General features: G+C 43.9%; 1 protein-coding gene across 1 annotated transcript; it reads left to right on the top strand.

Annotated features, from left to right (window-relative positions):
• Positions 1-937: 937 nt before the first annotated feature.
• SCNN1D (sodium channel epithelial 1 subunit delta) lies at positions 938-17,181 on the top strand. The gene is made up of 13 exons (XM_035557577.1): positions 938-1,106; positions 7,579-7,913; positions 8,730-8,982; positions 10,418-10,611; positions 11,754-11,857; positions 12,275-12,438; positions 12,949-13,047; positions 13,631-13,748; positions 13,911-13,989; positions 14,316-14,373; positions 15,146-15,201; positions 15,511-15,586; positions 15,839-17,181. Exons 2-13 carry the CDS (start codon positions 7,594-7,596, stop codon positions 16,250-16,252), a joined length of 1,935 nt encoding a protein of 644 aa, XP_035413470.1. The 5' UTR covers positions 938-1,106; positions 7,579-7,593; the 3' UTR covers positions 16,253-17,181.
• Positions 17,182-18,511: the final 1,330 nt, after the last annotated feature.

Below are 18,511 nucleotides of genomic sequence, written 5' to 3'. Positions count from 1 at the left end.
CTGAAGCTGCATTTTTGACTGTAAGCGCCTCTGGTGGAGGCTTAATGAAAAGCAGGGTTTACGTGGGGCCTTTTCATAACGAGGGGTGTAATTAGGGAACATTTAAATGGCTGGTGACTAGCAGAACACGCATGTGCTCGCTGCTCTGACTTCTGGGTTTTGTAGGGATGTTCCAGCTAGCTTTAGCCTTGCTAACTCAGGCACTGCTGGTGACAAAACCGGAGCACCGGGGAGCTCAGCACAGGTTAAGGAGCACTCACCTACTGCCTTGAGCAGGTTTGGCAGCCTCTGCAGCACTTGACGCTGCCTTGGCTGGATGCAAACCAGCACAGAAGGGAAGCTGAGGTACACCAATGCTATTCTGTTCCTGCAGGCAGAGCTCCCTGTGGTTTCGAGATATAGATCCCCTCAGCCACTGCTCAAAGCATCACACAGGTAAAACAATGAACGTTGGGGTTCTCTGAAGAGATTTTGGTGAACGGAGAGCTTCAAATGAAATGCCCGGAGGTGAGGAAGGCATCTGAAAAACAGGGTCAGTATGGGAACATTCGGGGCAGGATCAGGAGACATTAAGCAATATTCAAAAGCTCTCCAGGGCAGGGACTGCCATTGTTCTGCCTCTTGCGTAGGGCTGGACAAGCTGTCAGCACTCCCATATCTCTGAGCACTGCTCCTTTATCCAGGAGGGCAGCACAGAACAATTTTGTGTCCAGAAAGGAAGACAACATGCTTCTGACTAGGAAGAGCCAGGAGCAAATGCAGGAGGCAGAGCCTAGTGCATGCCAGCTCAAGCCCATACGTGGCGCAGCCAACCAAGAAAACAAGGAGGAAATGCTGGGAGTTTCCTTCTGCTAGAGTTGCCCACAGGAGTTTGTCCGCCTGTGAGTGGGAGGAGGAATAGACTGGCTCGTCCAGTGGCCATGAAGAAAGCCTTCTGAGGGAGTTTCCACAAAACAGGAGGAGGCAAGTCGCACTGATCCCAGAGTGGGGAAAGCCGGGTTGGTATGCTGTGTCTTCTGCAATGAGGGACAATGTGGGAAGATGGCTTGAGAGAGTACCTGGAGCAGTCCAGGATATCAAACACCACCCATGCAGGAACAAGTGACGTGAGTAAAGCCTGATTCTCTAAAAAAATCAAGTTGAACTTTAGACTTGCAAAGCCTGCTGGAGGCAGGAGGGTGCAGGATCTGCTCCGTCACCCTCCTGCTCCCGGAGGATGCGGGTGCCAGGGGCAGCTTCGCCCAGCTCAGGCCAAGGAGTGGGGCAGGGAAAGCGGTGGGAACCTCTGCAAGACACAGGCGAGTTCAGGAATAAGAACAGAAAGTAATGAAACACTTAAGCGTGAGAGAGCACAATAATATGAAACAAGAGCAGCAAGGGAGAAAGTTAATAACTGAAGGACAGTTTGTGCAGTTAGTGGACAGCAAATTACAGTGAAGTTTACAGCATGGTGTGGCAGCAAGGAAAGCTGCTAGGAGCCGGGGGGGTGGATGGATCATTTCAGTTTGCTGATTTGTTTTATGCCTCTCACCACAAGCAGCTTTCAGCCAACTGGGGAAGTCTCCATGACCACGCTGTTGGAGCGTCCTCTGGTTCCTATGGGAGGACAGCTCCAGATTGGCTTCTCTAAGCTTCAGGGTCACAGGAATGTACCTTGGGAGGTCAGGGGGTGTAATTTCCGTGGTTGGAAGCATTCATACCTGTGTGCTCAGACCTCACTGCAGCTCCTTGCTCTTATAAGTCCAGACGCTGTGGCACCTCTTGTTTTAGGCATTTAAAGTGAGGGTGGACAATGCTATTTGAGCTCTGGAGGGCCAGCCTGACACAGTAGGAAGGACTCAAGCTAGAGATCATCACTATACTTCTCTGTTTAATCTCTGGGACTTTTTTTTTTTAAACAACTCCGGCCTGTAACAGCAAGTCTAGTAAGGGGCAGTGCCCCCCCAAATGCTCTGCATGCTGGCTGCTAGCTGCACTGCTGATCTGCTTGTATCTAACATGGACAATAAGAGGGGTTTACTCTACAGAGAACAAAAATTCCACATGCACCAGCTATCAGGAAATATTCAAAACTGAAAAAGATACTGTCCAAGTGTAGATTTCCTCAAATGCCTAAGTCCATTCCACAAGGAACATCAATTCACTGAATATCTCCCCTGCCCATGTGAAATAGCTGCAGTCTCATCTCTCTGCCTGCAGGACATTCTTTGTACCTCTTGTGTTACTCCAAGCGGGTGCTGATACGGAGATATGCACGTATTCAAGGGCTCCTTCTGTGCGGTCTCATTTTCATTCCTCTTTCAGCAGTCTAAGAGATGGGTGCAGAAACAAGGGTTGGGAGCATGGAGTTGGGCAGTTGCTTTAACACCTTGAACAAAGCCCAACCTGGCAGGGGGGCACACAACACGTGTACTCCTTCCCTCTAACAGCATACAAGCACTGACAGATTTTCTGTCCCACTGAAAGTAACTACAGCATAGTATTTTTCTGCAGCAATAAAGGACTGTGTCACGAGTGTTATTTACAGAATCTATTTCTGGATTTTGGATAGAAACACCATCTTTGAACCAGCCCAAGAGTTTTCTTCCCTTCTCCCCACAGTTCAGGACATGGGATGACAAATGAGTGAGGGCAAACAGAAAGGGCCTCTTGCTCGAGGGACAGCCGTGTCTGCACATCCAGTTCTTCATTTCCTGCAGGAAAATCTCATGGCTGGCTCAGAAGGTACTGTTCCGATGTGCAGCCAGACAATCCCTACACCAAGGCCTGCAGCCATAATGAAGCAACAGAGTTTGCCTTGTGTGTTCATTGTGCAATAATTTCATTGTCAAGGATTTATTGTTGCCTTCTGCTATTACACAATATAAAATGAAGAGAGAAAGAAGGGTGGGGGACGAATAAATGAAGATGACAGAAGTAGGTTTTCAGTGTTCAGAGATTTTTAACGAGAATTTAACGGCTTCATCAATCAGTGACAAGTGGCTCTATTGTAGCTGTTGATTTAAGAGACAAATCGATTTTTTTAAATTTCAAGTTTGCTTTTTACACCCTAAAATACTGGCTTCAAAATTTAAAACATTTTCCAAATGGTTTTGTGAAATTTCTTTAGTACCAAAAAGGGTAAAAACATTAATAGCAGCTGTTGAATTCTTTTAGAACATTCTCTTAAAATTGAGATGAATGTTCTTAATGTTTTGGTTTTCTAAAATAGAACCCGGCACAAAACACTTGTTAAAAATGTAAAGCATTGGCTCAAAGGACCATAAAAGGATTTAAATTAATCAAAATCAGAAGAGTATTTTCTCAGTTTTTCCTGATCCTCATCTCCCTTTTTGAATTGAATTTCACAAGAAATTTCAATGATCTTTTATTTCGCAGCTAAAAGTATTTCACAATTTCCAATGTAACAGAAAACCCATTTACTAGGTGATTTTGAAAGGCAGGCAGAAGCTCTGCTGGTCAGATTTGGAGCTCTAAACATTATCTGTATCCAGAGAATTTGATATTTTATAACAAGCTCCTTGCAAAACCAATGCAGAGCCATCTTCCAGCTGGACAGATGTCAGTATTAATTATGCAAGTAAATCAAGGTGGGTTTTTTTTTTGTTTGTTTTAGCAGATTCAGAATACCAAATAATTTTGCATTACTTATGCTAAAGACTTGTAAAAGTCTTAACTAAGCAGTATTACAAAAGTGTTCTGGTTTAAATCAAGTATCATGGCTGATGCTCAGATTGAGTCCATTCAAGTCCCACCATCCAAAGAGATGAGTTTTTAACAAATATGGGAAAACCCACTACAGGTGAGCAATAGTTTTGGAGAAGCAGGAAGAAATCCAGTGCCACATGCGCCTTACACAGACCAAGTAGCCGATCATTTCGGATTACACCTAGGTATGTAATTCCTGAAGCACACATATAGAAACCCTAATGGCTTCAATTACTAGTGATCATGCAAGCCTCCGGAAACCATGGAAAGAAGGCAGAAAGCTAATTCCTTGATAGGGAAGCTCAGAGCAGGAAGAACCTTCCAGCTCCCATGACTACTCCACTAGATATTTATAGAAATTATGGCTAAAAAAACTGTTCTGGCCATTGAAGAAAAGGAACACCCCCATACCCCCCAGTCATACCAACCTTAACTCAAGTGTAACCTTAATGTTAACTTGTTTGTCCAGTTCATTCACTTCCTATTATTCCCTGGATCATGCTTTGAATAATTCCCATGATTTGTTTTTTAAGACCTGCCCCTTTTGATGTCATCAATTTGATCCATATAGGCTGGACAGCTCCAGCATATCTTCAGTTAGAAAAGGCAGCCAAAGCTTGGGACCGAGACTTGTCTGCTGTCCAGGAAAAAGCTGAAGGCCGAGCTTAGTGCCTACTCTAAAACAGAGTTCCTGCCAAGGTACAGTACAGATGTTTTTGAAATGTGGACTTCGTTGTTTTACTGTGTATTTCCATATAGATGTATGATTGATTTGTAGATGCAGATATATACAAGGTTAAATGTTTGACTACACGATGTGTGTAGGTGTTTAATGTGCTGAGCGTTACGTTGCTGTGATAACAGATGAACATACATCTGTCTGCCATTGCTTTCTCACTTCCACAGGCTCTATAACCTGCAGCCTCTCTCCAGGCACTTACCACAGACAAGACAGACAACCAACCGTTCACTGTTTTGTTAAGTCCTTGACTGCAATTGCTATGGTAAATGAATTAGTGGTAGGCTGGCCTGGGAAACCAGTGGAGAGGGGATGTTCTGTTGCCTGTACACGTGCGTTTTGAAAGACTCGCTCTGTTACTTTGCATTGCCATATACGTTTCCATTTTAGCTACTTTAAGAATGTTTTCAAATGGTATGAACTAGCTAGCCATAGCCTCAAGAGCCAACTCAGAATTTCTAGGAACTGGACTGCCTCTGTTAGCCACGGTTTGAAAACTTACAGATTTTTTTTAGATTCCAAATTATACATAGAAAAAGTGTTTGACAGATTGATCATTCACTTCTGGTAAATATTACCTTTATTTTTTTCTCATTAGAGCAAGGCTAGCTGTAGTAAGATTATTACAGTAACAAATTTCATTTTCCCATTTTCGTCTCAGTTTTCATTTCCATCTTAAACCACTGTAAATATTTGAGGGCTCATCCAATATATTTCTTAAAATACACTATAGACTTGTTTTCATTTATTTTTATCCAAATAAAATGAGAAAGAAAAGGTTGAATAAGATAAAGGTTGAATGCATAATTTAGCCTAAAAATTGAATCTAACAAAAAATGTGTAGCCATTAGTGGTTGCAAGACTACCATGGATTCATTTCTAATTTGCCACAGATAATCCTTTTGACCAAAGAAGTACCGAGATGGAAACCTTCAGCTCTAAGGCTGGCTGATAAAATTTGTAACCAGTGGCTCAAAACTATGGCTCTGCGTAGCCTACATGTCTACGAATAGCAGATCAACCATATCAGCACAATGCAAAAAAACAGTATTTCCTTGTAACAAAAGTGGAATTTCTCATCTCCCACTTCAGTTCTTTATAACGCATTCTTTTAATTGTTCATGGCTTTTATATATATATATATATATATATGTCACTTTGCTTGAGGTTTCTGTATTTGTTCAAAAGTGAATATTTTAAGAAAATTGAAAAATAATTTGTCATGATTAATTTTAACACATACAGCAGATGCATATGCCCTTGATTGAATTGTGTTATTATTGTTAAATGATATCTCAGAAAATACAAACATGGATCTGTCACGGTCTTTGGGGAAAATAACTGGTAATAAGCAGGGTTTCCTTGTCAGATAATACACTTGTGTGCTATTTGTCATAAAGCTGATCTGATGTACACCTTTCTGAAGTGCTATTCACTATTTCATGATTATTCCTAATCTTCTGACATGAAAAGTACACTGAAGAGACTGTCTTAACAGCTTATGTCTCCTTAAGATGGTATTTCATTTGAAGCATCCTAGTACGAGAACCTTTGACAAAAAAACATGTTTCGACAGAGACATGTAGTCTCCGCGGGCACTGAAGGCACTGAAGGTCAGGGCACCAGCGTTTATCAGCAGATCTGGGGTACCCTCACTGGCTCCTCAGGCTGAGACAACCCCAAACACTTCAGACCCTTCACTGAGACCTTGGGTCTTGAGTGTTTGTTTCATTACTGCAGAGCCCACTTTGAACAATGCTTTAGTTATTTGTGTGCTCGTTTCTTGACTTCAAACTGTTAGTGTACTTAACAGATTGTTATTTGGAGTTAAGGTTGGAGTGAAGTGTTGCAATCAGCAAAAACTTCTCTTAATAGCATAATAGGCAGGGTGATTCATAGAGTGCTGTCATGTTGGAAACTCACATATTACAGGACTTGATGTCATGTTCACTAAGTGGAAGTATGTCAACATAAATCCTATGTCCAAGCCGGTACTGAAACCTGGGAAGATTCCATCAGTCCATGCTGACTAAAGCACATGAGCATAAATAACATTCACTTTCATCAGCAGAAATTCTGAGATAATCTAGCGTAGCGTAACAGACTTTTTACTTACCATGAGGAAGCAGATGTGGATTTTGATTTCCAGTTATGCCACTCCTGGATGATGTGGAATTTCTGTTCTTCATTTTCACATCTGTAAATCAGAGATAAGGATAAGACCCCCTTTATAAAGAGATTTGTAGATTCTTGAAAGAAAGTATTTATGTAAGAGATAAGTGGCAAAATTTCTAATAGCGGTAATTAATGTTACTGTGGTCTTCAGAAACAACCCAAGAGCATTTAATTTTAAGTAGGAGCTGCAATGCTTTATCCACACCCCAATTTGGTTAATTCCCTCTGTGGTTTCAACTGAGGAGTTTCCCTCCACTTCCTTTCCTGAAGATCTGATTGTACTCATCTGAACTATGAAATACATACTATATTTCATCTCGGAAGTGGCTGTATTTCAGGAATGACAGACATTAATCCCATTCACTTCCACTCTACAGAATGTCAGACCATGCAATAGTTCAAAACCGATCCTAATTTCTCCCTTCCACACACCTGAAAGCTGGATTTATCCTTTGATTCCCTGACATAAGGATGAAGCCATACTGCTCATTCTGTGACTATTTCAAGCTTCCTAGCCCAGTATGTTTCACCAGAAATTTACTCATATTAATGAATTAGTTGCATGTCTATTAATAAATGGTGGTACAGTGTTCCAGAATTAAGTGTTGGTCCTCAGTATTCTTAGAAAGAAGCAAGCTACACACGCCTTTGGCTGAAGACTTCTCAGCAGCTTGGGTATTAGTCACATTCACTTTGCATATCCACACTAACAGAGATGTCATAGTGTGCGTGATAAAATCACTTGAAGGTACTTAAGCAGCAGCATGCAGAACATTTGATTTTTGCTACTCCCTGGTGTTCACACTCTGTGAAGAGGGATAGAGGCCAGCTCATAGCTATTTTCAGCTTTTGCTAATAACAAACTCATTCAACACCCTGTTTGAATGGGTCCACAGATCAACCGTGGTCTTTCTCACGAGCTAATAAGATTTTTTTCTTTCCTTCTTACTGAACAGAAACAGACTTAAAGGATGGAGCAGGAAGTGGCGAGAGAGGAGGAAGAGAGAAAAGAAGGCTTGATCGAGTTTTATGATTCCTTCAAGGATATGTTTGAGTTCTTCTGCAAGAACACCACAATCCACGGCACCATCCGCCTCGTGTGCTCGGACAGCAACAAGATGAAAACAGCTTTTTGGACTCTGCTTTTACTCGCCAGCTTCGGCATGTTGTACTGGCAATTTGCACTTATGTTCAGCCAGTACTGGGCCTACCCAGTTGTCCTGACCATGTCCATGCATTCAGAGCCCAAGATGTTTCCAGCAATCACTATCTGCAATCTGGACCCATACAGGTAACGTGTTTTTTCCACTTGGCTATAACCCTGTCTTTAGCTACAAGGGTCTAGAAGGTGACGGACTGAAGCCTGGAGGAGCTTTGCTGCCAATCCAAGCAGGGTGGGCAGTAGGAAGGCCCCATGAGCTGCAGAGGGATTTATTTCCAAACTGGTTTTCAGACCAGATCTTGTTTGGAATTGGGCAACAGTACATAGCAGTTTATCTGATGCACTGATTCAGGATCAGGAGAACTCTGCCTTGACACCTGGTTCGAGTGCTAACTGATTTCATGCTCTGATAAAAATAGTCCTTCCCCAAAATACATGGTTACTGCATGTATTTATTCAAGCTAAATCACAGATCACTGGAGCGATGCACACTAATGCTAACTGCCTTTTTTTTTTTGTTCAGACAAAGGACTTTAAGGAAACTTCCATGGAAGTCTTTTCAAGTAGGTTTGTCAAACAAGGCTCATACAGTAGTGGCAACTTATCAAGAGGTTTTAAATTACATAGTGAAGGAATTGTGTAATTTCCTCAGAAACAATTAAGTAATTGGCTGAAAGGAGGGCCTGTTTGTGCAGCTGATGTTGCACGACAGCAAACTCTGAGGTTTTCAGTGGAGGACCCAGCAACTGGAAATGCAGCTGCTGGAGTGCCTAATAAATTAGCTCAATGAAATTAGGCATGCTAAGCACAGCAGCACAATCGCTACCTTTTCTCAGCCAGAGACCAGGAGAATAGCCGTTTGTAGTTACTATGAGGTGCATAAAGTGCTTTTGTCTCAGAGAAACATGGATAGTCACACATAGCAAATATTTCCGGTCCTCACAGATTTGAACTGGTCAGTGAACACTTGGTTCAGCTGGATCGCATGGCAGAGGAATCTATTGCTTTTCTATATGGCATCAACACAACAGCCAGCATGTTCCGCATGAATGAGAAAAACATCCGCATGAGAGACTTGTCAAGCACAGGCAACCTCAGCAGATCCAGCTTCAAACTGAGCCAAAACTTCTCACTACTGAGAACATCTGAGCTCAACAATAAGACAGGAAAGAGGCAGTCCCATGTGGGCTTCAGGCTGGTAAGTGTGTCTTTTGAAGATATGAACCCGTTCCCAGACAGGGCAGATTTTGAGGGAACCCAAGGCCAGCAGGGCAGGGACATCTCTTATAGGGCCCCATCGCACCCTACCTGAGCAAGGAGAGCACAAAGATGATGGCCAGCTTCAAGCAAAATCCAGGTCATGGCTGAGATCCCAGTGATGAGGCAGGTTTGAGGTCAGGAGGCTTGTCCACAGGCCAGGGTCTGGGTCGACAGGGCCCATGGTGAGGCAGGGACGTAGCTGTGGCCTCGCTGGAGACCAGCAGTCCTACAACATCCCCCAAAGAAGATCTGAAGGCCCCAAGCTGAGCTTAAATGGGCTCCTGGCCCCAGGTGGAGGCCCCAGGTGAGGCTGCTCAGGGCCATTAAAGCCTATAGGGACACTCAGGGCCCTGACAGAGATCTCACCAGGTACATTCAACAAGTCAGTGAAAAAAATAGGTAGTTTTAGTGCTGTGTAATGACAGCTTGGAGGATATTTGAGGAGGAGCTCATCCCCATATCATCATCATTTTGTGCTGATTGCTATGGTTCTTGTCAAGGGAAGCAATAAAAACTTCAGTGGCCTTACACAACTCACCCACCTGTAAAGTCCCTCTGGCAGTAATGAATTTGGTAGAGAAAGGCAGCAATAGGCTGTGGGAATCATTGTACCCCTTTCTAAAATTATACAAAACATCTACACTTAGCAGGTGAACCCAGAAATAACAGAGAATGAAGAGCCCATCTAAAACAACAAGAATTTCCTCAGTGTCTAAATGCTGTGGTACTGGGGTACTAGAATTGTCACAGATAAGACAAGAGATGACAATAAATAATCAAGACAATGAATACCACAAATGGGTATTTGTTACTTTGGAGAATAACGTGAGTGCTTCAACTCCTTCATCTCATGAACAGAATTAGCATAGACCTAAGAGCAACAGCTCTGAGAGAGAAATTGATGTGGCTTGAAAGGCCAGCAATTTTTGTCTGATGATTATCGCCCTGCCCTCTCCTGAGGTCCTTCACCAAGCACACTTTCACCAGAACCTGTGGGTGTTCACCTGTCTAAGGTCTGAGTAAGAACAAAGAAAGCGTCTCAGGACTTGGTCCATGATTCATGGCTTGTAAAGTATTCCTACCACCCCTCTCCTTCTTTCTTCCAACGTACTTGAATTTGCTTCTCTGCTCTCATCTCCTGTCTCTTTTCCCCACTGATACCACCGAGATGAAGAAGCACACCTAATCTAGTCTCAGGGAAAGAAGGTGCTTATCACATAGCTAAAGTGCTCAGACACTTCATTTTCTGGAAAAATATAGGTTCCCCACCTCCTTGTATGTGCTATTTCCTTTGCCCCCTGATCTCTGTCACCCTCAAGCTGTCATGGCCTAGTTATGCATGCTAGTTAGGCTGCTCTCTTCTTTTTTCCCAGTGCAATGCCACAGGTGGGAACTGCTTTTACAAGGCCTACTCATCTGGGATGGATGCAATTCTTGAATGGTACAGGTTTCACTACATCAATATCATGTCCCAGCTGCCGGTTATAATCAACATCTCTGATCACGAGGAACAAATAGAAGATATGGTCTACTCCTGCCAGTATGATGGGGAGCCCTGCAGGCCCAGGTATGTTGCTTCCTGAGGTGCTGATTGGGATTTCAGCAAAACTCAGGGACTTGAAACTGGGCCTGTAGGGTGAGGCATCGCATCTCGTGGCAAACTGCCAGACTCAGCTCTTGGTGGAGACCTGACTCAAAGAGAGCCACCTCTCGTGATCAAAGCACAGAGCTAGGAACCTAGAAACTGGCGTTCCCCCATGAGTTACCTCTGTGATTTGCAGTGAGTGTATTAGGCTGTCAAAAAAGCCTAAGGGAAATTCAGCAGGAACTGAGACTTCACTGGTACAAGGATGTGCTGACTGTATTGGGTGATAAATAATGAATGATTGCCTGCATGGGTGGAAAGGAGCATAAAAGCGAGGCCTGTTTTTACTAGAAAAATGAAAAGTGAGGAGATAAGGCTCTCACTGCTCTTACCATGTGGCTTGGCCCTTGAGCACAAGGATTGCTCTTAACCTTTATGCCAGAAGGACTCAGGTAATGCCAACAGGGTCAGATGGTCTTTCTGCACCCTTTTGTGCCTTGAGGCAAAGTGGGCCTGCTGCCCAGCACAAAAGAAAAGTTATAGTTTCTAATTCCTTCATGCCTATGGTTGACTTGGCCCGGGAAGTTCATCAAGACCCTAAGTGGTGTAATTTTTAAGTATACAAGGAAAGAGAAGCTCCTTCTCTTAGCGATTGGATGCCCCATCCCTGGGAGTGTTTCAGGCGAGGTTGGATGGGGCTTTGAGCAACCTGGTCTGGTGGGAGGTGTCCCTGCCCATGGCAGGGGGGGTTGGAATTAGATGATCTTTAAAGTCCCTTCCCACCCAAACCGTTCTGTGATTCTATGATCAGAACACAGAATTGGTCTCATGCTTCAGCCTGCCTGGATTCTGGGACAGGCAGGAAACAACTGAATGTGGTTGGTAGACGGAAACACAAGTCAGAACTCTGAATTTGACTCCTGTATTTGCCACTCTGGCTGTAACCTGCAAGCAGTGAATCTCTGAGCAGATAATTTTTTCCTTGTTTCTGGTGAATTAGCAACTCTTTCCCATAGGCGCCCAGGTACCTACACCCCCCCCCCCCATACACAAAACACATGCTTTGTAGAAGTAAAGGTGTTACACTTGTAATTAAAACCTATCAAAATCTCTCTTGGTTTCAGTGACTATGTTCACTTTCACCACCCAGTCTTTGGAAGCTGCTATACTTTTAACAGCAAGGGAACGGACTCCTTTTGGACAGCAACAAAACCAGGAATTCCTTATGGTATGTTATTTGACAAAGGGTGGGAAGAAGAGGTAACGTGAATGTAACTTGGCTATGGATTAAATATCTGTCTTCTAAAAATATAGCCCTCTCTTCTAGTCTGGTAGCACAAATTATGTGCTGTATTTTCTTGCTTCACTAGCCACATGTATATCAGCTAGTATCATAACCGTATCAGCTAGTTACATAACCATAGCAAGCAGAATACTGTTCCAGGTTTCAGGCAGAATATTATTGCAGTTTTGGAGTAGGCTGGTGCAATATCTACCCGACCATTCACTAGGTCTCTAAGGAAAACCAGTGCCTCTTCTGTGAACTAAGAGCAATTTCATCAGTGCTGAGAATTCAAGACATGCTGACGTTCCTATTTCAACCCCAAATAAGTTGTTGTAAGCTTCCCTTTTCTGTGGCTTACAGGACTTTCCCTTATCCTGAGAGCAGAGCAGAAGGATCACATCCCACTCCTGTCTACAGTAGCAGGTGTGAAAGTGATGATACACAACCACAATCAGACACCATTCCTTGAGCACGAAGGCTTTGACATCAGACCGGGCATTGCAACCATCATAGGCATTCAGCAGGTTAGTCGCTTGCTCAAGAGCATTATTTCTTTTCCTTCCGATGGCAGAAAGTTGCGAGGAGCCGAACTCTGACTGACTCACACAATGGGCTTGTGAGGCTCTGGTGTTCACTTCTCGACTCTGCATGCAAGCCCATTTTCTCTCTTCACTGTGCTCAGGTTCCCATAGGTAAAACAAAATTATTTCAACTGTACAAGTGACCTTTTGGTCCTCGGTACATTGGGGTCTGATTTGTTTTTACACTGAGGCTCCTACACCTCAGTGTACCTCCACGCGGGACCACGTGTGTCTATAAGGATGAGAACAAACATCCAAAAGTGATTGGGCTATGTTGATGTGATGAGTTACTGCTTGTCAGCTGAGCCATACTGACTGACCAAATATATATGTATATATAACCATACTTTCTGTCCTTTATGTATATGGTGCTCCATACAGTTAAGTTTATATGGTAATGGCTAGGGCCAATTAAAGCTTCTAATCACTCAGGCCTCTTTTCTGTGTCCACAGGATGAGGTGAATCGCCTGGGTGGCAATTATGGGAAATGCACGACTGATGGCAGTGATGTGAATGTTAAACTCCTGTACAACAACTCCTACACCCTGCAGGTATTGTCAGAGTGGCTGGCTGAGGCCCCAGCTTATTCAGAGTGGATAAATAGCAAAAAATCCATACCTTACTCTCCAGAGACCTTTTAGAAATCAGTAGGATCGCTGCTGGAGATAACAGCGATTTATGCCATCCAAAAGTAGCTCACAAACATGGTGTTAGAACTGGGAATGTGTTTCACTGAGCAGGAGATACTGGGGCTCTCCCCTCTTTGTGGCACAAGGGAGAAGAGGCAGTGAGCCAGCCAAGGCTGTTCTGGCAGGACATTCTTCTACCATCAGGCTTTTGGTTTTGTAAGTAGTTGCTCCTGGATCTCGATGCTTGGGCTGTTTAAATGAGATGTTACTGGACATAATCACAAAGTGATCTGTCTCACTGAGTTCAATGATGTTCTCAGAAGGAAAGTCGTGGAGTGAAAAATGAAGACCTTTTGCCTCAGCTTGCTCTAGTAATGGCTGGCATCTTTTTGCAATCATGAAATCTGTACGTCTCCTTCTAGCAGCTGCACACTATGGTCTGAAGCTTTGGGCACTTGGGAATTTCTGTCTTATCCAAGCTTTTATGTCTTTTTTTTTTTTCCAGGCTTGTCTGCATTCCTGCTTTCAGCACATAATGGTTCGAAAATGTGGCTGTGGCTATTACTACTACCCACTGCCTCCTGGTGCTGAGTACTGTAACTACAACAAGCAACCTGCGTGGGGTAAGAGCAAAACATTTCTGTCCTGTCCTTGCCAGCAGGGCACGCCTCTTCTGGCACAGTCACTGGTTACACTGCTCCTTAGATTGCTGCCCTTCTACTTTGTAGATGCCTTCCATTTCCTGAGGAAGTGTCTGAGTGTGTTTCTCTCATTTTTTCCACCAGGTCACTGCTTTTACCAGCTTTACAACAGGCTCAGAAATCATCACCTGAATTGTTTTGACCAGTGCCCCAAGCCTTGCCGGTAGGTCACAAGAGCAGAGAACAATAAGTGCCAGCATTCAAAACAGAAAGAGATCATTTTAAAGCAAAATATCAAATACTTTGGTTTTGACCACATCAAAGAGGAGTTCCAGGATTTTCAAACTGTTTCTAGTTTTCTTCCCAATTCAAACAGTTCTCAGCCAACCTCTGGTTTTATTTTCTAAGCTGATTTACAAAGTTTTTTCCAAGGTTCTCAAGAGCAGCCCCTAGCAGTTCTGCTTTGGGCAAGCAGTTGGCTTGTTGAACTCCTTCACTTTTCAATGCCAAGAGTTGTAGTGATTATAAACTCCATTTTTATCTTAACAGGGAATCACTGTACAAGGTGTCTGCTGGGACAGCTAAATGGCCATCAGCAAAGTCTCAGGTAATCCATACAGACAATGGCTGAGTTTAGAGGTGAAACTGTATCTAGTATGTTTGTGGGAACATTAAGGATGAAAACAAAGACCTGGGCAGCAGCAATGGAAGAGGCAAATAAAGTAAAGTAGTCCAAAACCTGAGCACAGTGTAATGCCTCCATAGTTGAGATGCCAGGCTAAAATTCTGGAGAGGCAAATTCAGCTCCAGTTCTGATCCAAATTTCCTTGTGACCTGAAACAATTCACCTCACTGCCTGAGTTCCCACCTCCAAAATGGTGATAAGGACTTTCTGCTTCCAGTGGGTGTTGTAGTATAGTCACTCACACATTGCTGTTTGTGAGATCCTGCGGGCTGCAACGGAAACTCTGTGAGTCAATAGATGACCTCTTGCCATTTCTTATGCTCTAATGCTAAATGGGCTTTCAGGCTGTATGACCAGGTAATTAATTCATGGGAAATAGATTACAATCAGATGTAAGTGCAACAAATACATTGTAAAAAGGAAGTGATTTAGTGGGGTTGCCATTAAAGGCAAAATTTAAGAATCAAAATATTATATACACCTAAAATACCAGTGTGTATCCCCTTTCTGTCTGGCAAATATAAATATCTATTACTTGACAGCTACTACCATATGCCATTAACCAATTAACTACATCCTTTTTTGTTATTAGCAATACCCATTTTACTGCTTATGAAATCTACTTTTACAAAATATTAAACCTACCAAAATTCAGAAGACGGGATTGTCAATAACATACATATGTCTGTTGCAGGACTGGGTCCGCCAAGCTCTAAGGCATCAGAATGGATATAACTCTACTAGCAACAGGTTAGTTACTGAGAAAAGGTATTCTTGTTAAAACTATGGATTATCTTCATCCTTAGAAAACTCTGGAAAGGGAGGACAAGAGAGAAATGCACAGGTTCCTCCGATAAATTTCCCATCTTTCCTCTAAACACTGTAAGACAGTCACTTCTGTAACCTTTTTCTAACCTAGTTTTTCAAGCTCATATTAAACTCAGAAGTAAAGCTTGAGCAAGTGGGGAAACTTACAATTAGCCCACTAATTAACTTAGCCCACTAACTAACTTAGTTAGGTGTGGGCACCTTGCTAACTGCTCTTTTTCTCCAACGCAGGAAGGACATCGCCAAGGTGACAATCTTCTACAAGCATCTCTACTATCAGTCTGTGAACGAGTCTCCTTTACTCTCAGTAGGTTGAACTAGATCAGCTCAAAACATTTTTACCTCTCATTAATTATGGTGTGCTGTGTATGGTTGGAGGGAGGATTATTTACAGCCCCCAGGATGGGGTGGGATTTCTTCCTGAGGAATAAACTTGAAAATTTAATAGTTTACACAGTCACACAAAACAACTCCCCAGATGACAAATAGCTGACGGATCTGCTGGTAACATGCAATAATTTCATGTTTGGTAAATGCAGTCTTTTGATTCTTTCCACAGGATAATTTGCTTCTGTCCAGCATGGGAAGCCAATGGAGTCTCTGGTTTGGATCCTCAGTGTTGTCTGTAGTGGAAATGTTTGAGCTGCTCATAGATACACTGGTCTTGTCTCTCCTCTTCTGCTACCAGAGGGTCAGGTCAAGGAAGACGTTAGAAGTAGCTCGCACTCCTTCCATCCCTAACATGAGCTTGACCCTAGAAAACTACCGTGTTGTGCAAGAAGAAGCTGGAAAAGGGGCTGATTCTGCTCATACTCACCCTTCTGGAGTGACTATTGCCATGGACAGCAACAGTGACCTGCATCTTCACCCACTCTCCAGCAAGGTGGAAATGCCAGAGAGCCACCCAGATGTGGTGCTTAATGGATTTAGATATATGAAGGACAGCTCTTTGGAAACGGAGCTAAATCACTAAGGCTTGTGTGCCCAGAGGAGTGGGAGACGTGGAGCTCCCCCAGTGCTCGGGTGTCATCAGAAAGGCTGCAAACAGAAATGCTCTGGATCCACCATCTGTGAGCACCTAAACACCACACTGGGAGCTTAGGAATCCTCCAGCTGCTACGGGTTCGTTATTAAACCATCCCTGTGTCCTGGATACGGGCATCATGCGATGTTCTTTTGTTCTTAATACTATCTGGAGAGGGGAGAACTCTACTTCTGCTCTCTGGGCAGTCATCCTGTCCTCGTAAAAGCCTGTTCATAGCTTCTAACTTTTAAACCCTTATGAGGAAATCAGCCTGTGGCATTAGACAGGCCCATCTGCATTTCACAAATATACTCAAGAGAAAAGTCAGCCTGCCTTCTAATGGAGAGATTTCCAGTGGAGGCAAATGAATGTGCACTCCTATCAGCCAGCAGTGCCTTGAGGATGGCAGAGGATGCAGTAAAAAGAGCCTGCTCTGATCACAGCTTTGCATTCAAGACACCTCTATCCTTGTCCTACTGCTGTTGCATCTTGAGCACCATGCACAGAATGCTTTTAGACTGAGCCCAGATTATTTCAAGCGAGACTCACTGTCTTAGAGGAGAGGAATTAGAAGAAACGGGGTCGATGACTTTTCTGTCACAGAAGAAGCATCTGAATTATTTAGAAGATCAAAACAATGCTGCATTTTTACTGCAGCCAATTTATAAACAGAGCTGTTTTAATGTTAATATTTGACAGTAACTTATGTGTACATAAAATAACATATTTATTTTTGATGATGACATTTGCACAGAAGCGTTTTAGTCTGTTATAATCTTGTTGTGACTTTCTGCAGAAGACAATAATTGACAAGAAATCAACGAGCTTTGTTTTGTAACCTTTTTTTTTACATAATAAAGTGTTCTGAATACAAACCATGACTGGAGATTTAGTTTGATTTTGTTTTTGCTGCTCTGAAGTGTGACAGTCTTTCGTTGTGCCACAGCGCAGTGTCCTGTGACTGGGGCCAGCAGGCTTGGTGCTGGCTTTCTGGAGAAGCCAGGGCAAACATGAGGGGATTTACTCGTTCTCTTCAGCTTCTCTTCTGGCAGCCAAACCTCCCAGCTCCTGTTTGGGGCCGGTACAACAGCAGCCCCACTGTCCTGGAACAAAACACGCACTCGCTGAAGGGCACTACCAGGTAATAATAGCTCTCCGTGGCAGCTGATGCAAGGCCCAGCCCAAAGCCCCGGGGAAGGCAAAGGGTTCAGGTGTCCCAGCCGTGGCTCTGTGACCAAACCTCCCTTGATGCAGGAAAGGTTTCAGATTTACCCTGCAATTCCAGAGATAATTAGGCACCCGCATCCCATTAGTGACATCTGTGCTCGTACATTTGCTGCCCGATGTTCTAGGACAATTTCTGCCACAGTTTCTGAGCTCATTTTTACCTGGAGATGAACCCCCGTAGCCGCAGGGGACAAGATAAGGGAGAGATCCAGAGATCCCAGGCATTCACCTCCAGCGGTGCGGCCGCCTGGAGGCTCTCACAGAGATCTCCTGTGCCTCTGGCTGCCGGCGGACACGGCCTGCGGGAGTATGGCCCAGGGCTGCTTGGAGCCACATAGCTCCGAGGCACGGCACCTGTCATCGGCGCAGCGATGCAGAAAGCGTTTCTGCAGCCGTGTCCTTGCTGCAGGACGAGAGGACGGGACGGGTCCCTCCGTGGGTGAGGGACCCTTTCCCCTCACTGGTGTCCCACCCAGCTCCTGGGTGGGCACTGCGGGACGTGAGGGTGGTCTCGTTCAGCATATGGAAAGTGCAGGCCCAAAGGGCCTTGAGAACAACTCCCTTCAGGCTGCTAATGTGGGCTGTTACCACCATCCAGGCTGTAACCAGGGCCTGTTGATTTTCAGACACAGCAATGCTCAGGAAAGGCCCAGTTTTGTGCCTGCCACGCATCCAACTTGGCCAACCTGGGCCTTCTGATTCCTTCCGCTCCCCCACCACCTCCCTAAGCAAAGCGGATTCCTGTGTGCTCCCTTTCTGGGGAAGGAAAGCTCTTTTGCTTGAATTAAGAGGAGAAAATTGTCACTGTAAAGGCTCACTAAGACTCCTCTCTCCTAGCACACGGCAACACTCAAGATCTAACTCCAATTATATGAATCCTGCTGCTGGGTGAAGTATTAGCCCTGGATTTTTGAAGACACTTAAGCATTTAATCCACAGTCAGTAAAGAAGGAGAAAGGCAGTCTTCTGTAGCTCTGGACT

The sequence above is a fragment of the Cygnus atratus genome, chromosome 21 (assembly GCF_013377495.2).
Source record: "Cygnus atratus isolate AKBS03 ecotype Queensland, Australia chromosome 21, CAtr_DNAZoo_HiC_assembly, whole genome shotgun sequence".
In the NCBI taxonomy this organism is placed as follows: Eukaryota; Metazoa; Chordata; class Aves; order Anseriformes; family Anatidae; genus Cygnus; species Cygnus atratus.
The sequence above is the reverse complement of the archived record's forward strand: the minus strand, read 5'-3'. Positions and strand labels throughout refer to the sequence as shown.